The 9936-nt window shown below is 41.6% G+C and overlaps 1 protein-coding gene across 5 annotated transcripts in view; it reads left to right on the top strand.

Moving 5' to 3' along the window:
- LOC101759940 (putative B3 domain-containing protein Os04g0347400) overlaps positions 1-1875 on the top strand; it is a 2623-nt gene extending 748 nt beyond the window's left edge. Inside the window, exons 3-6 of one of the 5 annotated variants that reach the window (XM_004975242.2) lie at positions 311-393; positions 506-770; positions 858-1063; positions 1420-1875. In XM_004975242.2, coding sequence (XP_004975299.1) covers positions 311-393; positions 506-770; positions 858-1063; positions 1420-1665 — 800 coding nt within the window. In that variant the 3' untranslated portion in view covers positions 1666-1875. Of the gene's footprint in view, positions 1-310; positions 394-481; positions 771-857; positions 1064-1419 lie in introns of all 5 variants that reach the window. The other 4 variants (XM_022828198.1, XM_022828199.1, XM_004975241.2 and 1 more) reach the window with 4 other exon arrangements.
- Positions 1876-9936: the final 8061 nt, after the last annotated feature.

Here is a 9936-nt window from a genome sequence, read left to right as displayed (position 1 = left end):
GCGGAGTCCTCCTGGCGGAGTGTTATGTGGACGTCACCTTCCCTAACCTTACAGTACTTTCCGTGAGGTGACATCTCCAACGGAGGCGACAGGAGCTACATTCTACGAGGAGACAGAAGGCTACACCCGCGGCAGTCTATTGTTATCGTTGGGCACGGGGGGAATCAGATTCTCAAATTTGAGTCCTATTGAACTAAGTGTATATGCCATCTTAACTCCTAGATTAGTTCCCTGCCTCCAATTCGTAATCAATCGAAAAAATTTCTGTTTTCTGTTAAAACTGATTGTTTTTAACTCATTTTTTGTTCAGTTGAAGCAACTGTGAGCAGCAGAGATGACGCCCGTAAGCAGCAGTTCATCAGTGCTCATCCAACAAATTTCATGGAGAAGATGGTTCGCAGACTGTTGATAGCTTGTTTTCCTCACTTTGTCTTCTCTTTATGGAATGGCCTGACTTTACTCCTTGTATGTGTCCTCGCAGCTAATACCTGCTAAGTTTGTGCAGCAGTACCTCCCCAAAGAGCACCTAAACAATCAGTCGGCCATCGTTTTGGGCCCTATTGGCAAAGTTCATAGCATTAAGCTCGAGATGGGTCAGTCAGATTTGTTTTTCGCAGGTGGATGGTCACAGTTTCTCGCATTTCATGACATTACCGAAGCAAATGCTCTGCTGTTAAGGTACGAGGGCAACATGGTGTTTACAGTCAAAATTTTCGGGCCTAATGGATGCCCAATAGAGTCCAAGCATAAGGAGGTCAGAGTTCCACAAAGTGAGCAAAAGATAAATATGTTTACTATATTTTTTAAATCTGTTACCAATGAATGCTAGTAGTCTTATCAAGTATCAACATTACCAGATATTGAAGAGCAGCAGGAAGCACCATCTGCTTCCATTCAGAAGTGTTGCGAGAATGATCTGCCAATTAGTGATGGAGAAAAGAAACCACAAGGCTCCATCACTTCTTTAAAGAAGGCATCGCCACGAGTGAAATGTATCTACAAGATTGGGCCACCGGCTTGGATAAGGAAGGAAATGAGCACCAAAACAATTAGAAAATATATAGTAAGTGCAATCTTATTCTATTGATGAGACTAATTTAGGAATTAGATAAACTTGTTTTAGTATTTAACAAGAATATGAACTGAAAAAATTGCCATATATGATTTGGACTTCTGTGGACAAGCTTACCTTTCTGAATGGTGAAACAGGAACAAATTTCATTATATGCTTTAACTGATAGACATGAGTAAAGAAATTAATATATGGAAGTACTTATTTTGTCAGCACTTGGGTAAAATTTATCTTGCTGGCATGAACATGACCCCTAACTCACATGAACAAGAATTCATCCACTTTGATATATAACTTGTCAGCGATTGCTTACGTAGAGCAGTTTCTGATCAATGTTATTGGAATAGCAGCCTTTGCCAGCAGCCTTCTGCAATGCAATTGGTTTCCAGGAAGCTTGCACAATTACATTCAAGACCTCACTGAGCAGCACCAGCTCTTGGCAGGTGCATGTTCTCCCATACAAGGGTAGCAGTCATCAGCTCGGATCAGGCTGGAGGAGGTTCTGCCAGGAGAACAAGATCAAGGAAGGTGATGTCTGCACCTTCAACATCATTGATTCCACACTCTGGCATGTCGTCATTGCGCGTCGATAAGCTCCAACCAATTAACCTGACAACAATGTGCCAGTGTCCTTTGTTAAAAACGCTGGGATGCTACTCTTCTTAATATGGTAGCACATCACCTAATCATGGACTTTAGTTAAATACACTGTGATGCACCTCTTAATGTGAATTGTGCAAGTTGTCAGAACGTCAGCTACACTGTTGAGTGCTTAACTGAATCTTTCAGGCTTGCTGGTGTCCTTAGCTAGGCCCATTTGCAGAATTACAGGTCAAAGCTACCTGATTCATTGCGTGAAATTAGCACGTGTAAAATATTTGAATTAGATCAGACGATGATGAAGACTAGGGAGACGAAGTGTGCCATAATGTCCATCCCATCCAAGCTATCTCTTCAACTTCCAGTTCCAGAGATCTGTTCTCACTTCTTCTGACTCAAAGTCAAACTTCAGAGAAAGCAATCTCTGAAGTTGCAGTAGATTGGTTTGGTTGCCCTCTTGCAACTCACATCACAATGTAGTTGCAGTCTCAGTTATATAGTAGTGGCGGATGATACTGTAGCTTGTCCGGCAATACAAAGAAATACATGAGGGAGTTGAGATCACAACACAGATAGTTACAGATAGATATACACAATCCCATCTGTAATAATCTACTGAGATAGTGTGGAACCTTTTTGGAAATTAAACTTTGTATAGTAAAAGTTAAATGGAAATAGTAAAATTTAAACAACATCTAAAACTGTGCTAAAACAGGTTTGTATTTTTTATCACCCTCACCCTGAAATGGAAAAACAATTAATACATAAGCTTCGTTATTTCAATGCTGACAATCCACATAGGAAGTAGTATTTATAGAACCGATCCCATAATTAAGCATAGAAAAGTAGAGTTAGAAACCATCATAGCATTGAAGTATCATAAAACCAAGTATCGAACAATGGACTTAAAGACAGAAAGGGAATGTGCTGCACTGTCTGAGGGGCCTACCGGTCACAACGACCAGAGTTTGAACTTACTAAAAAGACAAATCAAAGGTTAATGGACCATTTCTAAATAAATGCATAGAAAAAAATAAATCTAACATTGATGTCAGTACAAATAAACATTCCATAAATACGACTCTGCACCAATTTATTTATTTATTTATTAATTTGTTGTAAGAGAAATTTTAGAGTGCTTGAAAAAATAAGAGCCGTCCATCCGGCGAAATCAAATGGTGGAAACAAAGTAAGTACCATGAAGTACCAAAAGAGAAGTACCAAGAAGTACCAATTTGGTAGGACCAAGTACCAAAAATAGTGAAAAATTACTATGATGCGCTTTTAATTACATGTAAATCTATTTAATCCTTTTTTGGTAAGAAGGACCTGCAAGTACCACTGGTACTTTAAAAGCATTGTAACAAAGCTCTTGTTGTAATTGGTATGAACTTTTAGGTGACTAAAGTATTGGAATTTTTTAGTGCCTTAGTCATCAATAATTGGCAAAGAATTTCTCGGTAAATAAGGTGTGTTAATCTCAAAATCAGAGCAGTGACATCGGGCTCTTACCCACTAGCAAAGCAACAAACCAATTGTCCTAATTATTTCCAGAACATATGAGAGTTATTCCTCGTGGAAAGCAATTAATTTTGTAGGCCATGTTGATATATACAAAATTGGTTTGTGTATTCTTTTATATGTTTTGCACCATCATGTTTTCCAATGTCCTATGTGAGCTTAGAATGTTCGGAACATAGGGCACAATTACCTCAATTTCACTGAAATATAAACATTGGTACAAACCGGTTGGAAATAAAAAGTGTATGATGTAACCAAATGCAGTATTCTGAAAAATCTATATTTTTCTGGTTTTTATACCATCCAATCGGTCATGCTGCGCTAGTCCTACATTTTAGTATTATTCTTATTTTAGGCTGATCATGTGCCTATACTAGAATAAATTATATAGAAATTTTTGTTTTTATAAGTTAATCCCTGCCGATCTAAGTTTCTATAAGTAGTGTTTTTTTTCTAGAAAATATTACTTGCATAAGTTGCATTTTAAGAAGTTCTTCAAAAAAAACTTGTTCAAATACCATGAAAAAGTTATTCCTATAAACATTATTTGTAGAATTTCCATTTTAATAAGTTTTCTAGTAATTAGACTACTTCCTTCGCGAGTCTAGCTGCCTCCCTAATATCTCTCATTTCTAGTATTGCCAGCTAACTCCACTACAGGTTAGAGGCATTGGGGAGAGTTAGAATCAAATGGCCGAGTGCGGTATATATATTTTAATCCACTACATTTTATATAGTCTACTCAACTATTGTTCCTAGCAGATTCATCTCACTCTCGGCAAAGGATTGATATAATACTTAACCCTGTCGGCGACTATGGTAAAAAAAAGTTAATGAAGATTGTAATCCCGTCGACCAGCTCCAAATAAAGGAAAAAGTGTATCTTTCATCCATCAAATATTGCAAAAGTGTGACATTCATCCCTCATGTTTCATTTGGTGCGAATAAACCCCTTAACAGGTACATTTACCATCCCAGCTTTGTTTAACGATGGTTTAATGTCATATAACATCGATTTAGGCCATGCAACCATCTTACTGATCATTTCTTAGTCATGTATAATGTTGAGTCAATCGTTATAAATGTTGAGTCAATCGTTATAATAGTTCGATGTGAATCAGTTCCGTCAATTTTTCCGATAAAATTTTTATAGGGTAGCCATTTAGAAGATTTACTAAATTTCTTTATGGTATTTATATCTTTGACTCAGCACATTACATTGCTAAGTAGTGATTAGCTAGATAATTACATGACATAAACAGCTATTAGATGGTACTAAACAATTGTTAAACTAAGGTGGGGATGATAAATGCATCGGTTTAGTTAGTTAAAGGGTTGACTTGCATCGAATGAAATATGAGGGATGAATGCTTAGCAAAAACTATTGTTCTTGTTGTGCATCCACCTATAATTAGAAACCCTAATAGTCTGACCTCTCCATGTTATTCTACGCCATTGTTGTACTTTTCCGTTATCAATGGAAATCTTCTTGGATTTTAGGCGCCTAAAGGATCGGAGGTGGCCTATCATTTATCTCATGTCGAGTACCACCAACTCACATCCAACCACAACTAAAAACTCTAATGGTGTAATCATGTCGTGTCATCATTCGTTATTATTGGTATTCACAACCAGAATCTGCGAAGATCCCTAGTGTCGGGAACACTCAGGAACATGTTAAAAAGCTAGGGAGCAACTTTCCCGACAGTAGACACTCGGAAAATAGCAATTGGCGGTATCAGGTCGGGCAAGTTTCGTTCCGGAGTGTCAATAGCAAAACCCTCGGTAGCATAAGCCTTTCCTGAGTGTGTAGGCAAGCCCTCAGCAAACAAGGAGCACATGAGAAATAAACATCGTAGCGGTTTTGTGACACTTTAACACAGCCTTTTCCCATGTGTCGGACACTCGAGAAACTCTGAAGGTTACTCCCGAGTGTATTTGTTATCTCCCAAGTGCAACCAAAGACATTCCTGAATTTTTAGACAATAGGAAGCTTCGTAGATTCTGATAGTGATTCTTCCGTTGCCCATGGAAAACTACCAAAATTTTAGGCGCCCAAAAGATAGAAGGCGGGAAAATAGTATGCCCACTAGTGTGAATCAGTCTTGCTTCCTCTAAAAATGGAAACTTTTGCCTGAAGTAACCAGCACGTGACCAAACACTACACACGACTTTTGCGTTGTTGCAGGCTAGCAGCCAGCGTAGTCCCAAACCCTAGCAACATTTTGCGTGCGCAAGTCCCCGGCGGCCATGCCATGGTATCATCCGCCGACCGCACATACTGCAGGAAGTGCAATCGCAGTATTTGCCACCGATCTTCTGCAAGGCGATTTGAATCCGGGAACCTTGCACGATCACACTTAAGACATCAATGAGCTGTACAATGTCTTGGCAAAAGGTGCGTATCGCCCCGTACGAGCGAAGGTAGCAGCCACCATGTTTCAGGGCCGGGCTAGCTGGAGGAAGTTCTGCATGGAGAACAGGATCATCAAGGTGGCTGATGTCTGCACCATCAACATCGCCGAAACCAACCTGTGGTATGTCATCATCAGTTCACGCGATCAATGACTGGCGTCGATCTGTTGGTACTAGGCACTAGCAAGCACTGGGTGCACTTTTCGTATCATGTGATATTCACAGGTTTATCAATGTGCCCTTGTTGTATCACTACTAGAGCAGACTCTATCACCGCCGGTCCTAAAAACCCATCACCGCTAGTTTTGGGTGTCGTTGGTGAAAGGTCGGTGGTGATAATATAGCACATCACCGCCGCTTTGGAATCGGCGGTGAAAATAACTATCACCACCTGTTCAAACCGGCGGAACCATCATCACCCAGTTCATTTTTTAAAAAAAATCACCTGGTTCGTTTTTTAAAAACATATGTGTAAAAAATAGATAATAGTGGAAAACAAATCATTTTCACCCGAGCACCCCACCATCCCAGCATTTCTCACGTGAAAGGACTAAGTGTGCTTCACCGGATTCGAACTCGCAACCTCAAGCTTTGCGCGAAGCATCCTTACCTCTGCACCCCACAATCACTTATGACTTAGGTAGGGATGCTACCTTTTTTATGTAAACATTTTTTATTCTTATATGTAATATTTGGAAATCAAAATAATTTTAAATGGAAACATTGTAAAGAAAGTTGTAGATCTCGTTGAATACTACAACTTACTACAACTTTGTTTTTAATTTTGTTTCCATTTGAGGTCGTTTGATAAGTGTGAGATCTTATATCAAATATTTAGGCATTGAAATAATTTTAAATGAAAAATTTGTCATCATACGACTTCAAATGAAAAAGTTATAATTTTTTTCATGTAAGTAGTGGGTTTTCACCACCGGGTTTATTTTCATCACCGGATCATATTATGAATTGGCGGTGAAAACCCACGTATCACCGTCGGGTCATATGATGAACTGACAGTGAAAACCGATCCGACTTTCACCGCCAGTTCGTGGTTAGAACCAGCGGTGATATACATTTTTACCGCTGGTTCCAACATCAACTATGCCCACCTACTCACGAACCGACGCTGAAAGCGTTTCACCGCCGGCTCAACTTAAACCGGCGGTGATGACCCGATGGTGATAGCACTTTATGTAGTATTGTATCGTTTGAGATTATTATTTGCATAATTATGTAGAATTATTTTTTTAAGCCAAACGGCAGGGCAGGCCCTGCCAAGTGTTCTCGGATAAGGTTTGGTCAAACTGGTCGAACAATTCATGAAAAGTTTGCAAGGGGCGACCAGTGAGACAACCCAATGGATGGGATAACAAATCACGCAAGCGTGGAAGACGAATCTTAGGGACATTAGTCATGTCATCCAACCCAACATTACCTACATCCATAGCATCGTAGCAAGTGCTGCTCCGGATCTTGAACTGCATAAAAAGAGCCAGATAGTATGGGAACACGAAAAGAACAACAATTGGAAAAGATTGGAAAAAGATGGGGAGGAACTTAAAAAAACTAACGGGCAAAAAGCCATAAGTTTCGGTCCCATCCCTGCCATGAATCCTGTCTGCAATAGTGAGACGATGAACCGTGGCCTTGTCGTAGAACCTGGCTCGAGGGGTGGATATCCAGTCAGTGGGGAGGAAGTGTGTTGGAGGTTGTCCCAATATAGCACCTGTCAGAGAACCGCAGTGTAAAATAGGCATCAAGTGATAAGAAAATGACAAAAGAAATCCATTGCAAAACTCCCACGTCTATTGTAAAATGCAATAATTGGCTGTGCACATGAATGAGAGATGGGGACACAAGTAGAAAGAAATTGAAATGAGGCGAAATTAAGATAAGGGGTAATAATACATGGGAGGCAACAACTTTACAGACAATACATAGCTGAGGATGAAGGGACCTAAGATTTTGTAGAGGTATTTCACGTGTGAAGTAGGAAACCAATTTAGTTGATAACATAACTCTATTAACACCAGTTAGTTGTACGACAGTAAAATAGTTAGGAAAACATTAAGGCATTGAATTTGTGAATTAACAAGCAATGCATTGGATACATTAAGCAGATAAATAATGGCTAGGGAATAGGAATAAGTGCAAGTTCATGACGAAGAATATCAAGATTCGTAACAGGACATAAGAATCGATGACCTTAGTGTTGAAATCTGAAGTGAACAAGGATGCTTACAATTAGAAATACAGCGCATCCAAATATTGTGTGTGTCAATTGTTTCTTGTTTCTCCCATGCCATCTACGGATTGCAGAATGAAGATCATTGAATACTGCTTGGGAGAAGTCAACTGCACTGAATAATTCAGGGTGCATAGCCTTGTTGATGTCACTTGAATCAATGTTAGAGCTGCTCGTTGGGAACAGGAAGCGATTGAAAACAATCATAAAAAAGCATCTCAGAAAAAGTGAGTTCACCGATCCCTTTAATATCTCCTCCTGCAGATTGGATATGTGGATCGGATCATCATCCGTGAGGAACTCCTGGTTTAGTTCAGTAATCAACTTCTTCCGAAACTGAGATACTTCTGTCGCGGGAGAAGAATGGAAGCTGCTTCCACCAATAGGCAAACCAAGAACCTTACTGATTGATTCAGCTGTTATTGGCAACACCTTCCCTGGCCCAATGCGAATAATCATGTCAACTGGACTGACCCTGTCCATGAGCCAAGCAAGCAGCTCCCTGCACTCCACTGCATCAATCTCCATCCTCAGTAGGTGGCCAAAACCTAAAGCTTCGACTGCCGCGTACTGATCAGGGTTGAGAAGCTGGATTGTGAAAATGACATCAGAGGGGTTGCACCTAATGTTCAAAATTCGAGAAGTCTTTGCACAGTTCTTGGGTCTTGGGGGAGCCTGGCATGTAGAATGATGTATAAAATTGAGTATATACATGGAAAAAGGCAATGACACTAAAGTCAACCATGTAAAATATAAGGTAGCTACATGGAACATATGTTGGATTTTAGAAGTATGTAATGTACACAGAGCAACTAGAAGAATAATACCATCCTGTTGTTCTAGTTGTCACGTCTCTGGGTTCGGATGATCAACATATGAACACGCATGTACTACCAAAGAAGAAAACATATCATTATAGAAATTAGCATATGGTTTCAGGAATGGGAACACCCAACCGCGAATTACTGCATATATATATATATATATATATATATATATATATATATATATATATATATGCATAGATACTGTGTGTGTATTTGTAACATGACAATTCAATTTATTATTTGGCAAATACCTCTGTGCCATCCTGGGCACGGAAATAATCGGTTAATTGCCTCGAATTATCAGGTGCACTATTCTTTTCCTTTGAAGAGCAGTGAGAGGACCGCAACTTCTTCCTCCGGCGATCTCCAACCCCAGTGCGATTATCAGAAGCATTCCTCGTATGGTGAACATATTTCTTGCACCCCGGGTCATGGTCATCCTCAATGAAATAACCACCGGGGTCGTCAGGAACATAACACTTTTGGAGTGTGTTTGGATGGAGAGACGGAGGGGACGGGACAGGACAGGGTCATCCCTCTTTTTTGGAATGAGATAATCCTACTTGATGTGTTGGTTGGAGGGATGGGGACGTCCCTGGTTTAGTGTTTGGTTGGAGGGACAGGTGAGGGACGTGATGGACGGTGTTTTCGTGCAGTTAACTGTGGGTTCCAATTATCATTCACTCTAACACTGTGGGGCCCACCGTCAGCTGCTCCGCACCGATGCCATGGCCTGCTTCGCCACCGCGGCCTGCTCCGCTGCCGCCGCCCAGCCACGGCCGGCTTGAGCCGCCGTCGCCGCATCCTCGCCCATCCTCACCACGGCCGGCTCGCGCTGCCACCCCCGACCATATCCGGCTCCGCCGCTGCCGCATCCTCGCCCCTCCCCGCCGTGGCCTGCTCCACCGCCGCCTCCCGGCCATGGCCGACTCCACCGCCACCGCATCCTCATCCATCCCCACCACGGCCAGCTCGCGCCGCCACCCCTAGCCACGGCCGGCTCCGCCGCCGCCGCATCCCCACCCATCCCCGTCGCAGCCTGCTCCGCTGTTGCCGCCCCTGGCCTCGCGCCGCCTCGACCTTGCGCGAGACGGCGTTAGCGCCGTCCACGAGGGACGGATCGGTCCGGCCTTTTTTGAGGAATGGATCCATCCCACTTTTTCGAGGAATATTTCACTTTGATGCCTCCTCGTCCCAATGTCTCTCCAACCAAACACATGTAAAATTGGGACCGTCTCATCCCGTCCCTCCATCCA

The sequence above is a fragment of the Setaria italica genome, chromosome VII (genome assembly GCF_000263155.2).
Source record: "Setaria italica strain Yugu1 chromosome VII, Setaria_italica_v2.0, whole genome shotgun sequence".
Classification (NCBI taxonomy): domain Eukaryota; kingdom Viridiplantae; phylum Streptophyta; class Magnoliopsida; order Poales; family Poaceae; genus Setaria; species Setaria italica.
The sequence above is the reverse complement of the archived record's forward strand: the minus strand, read 5'-3'. Positions and strand labels throughout refer to the sequence as shown.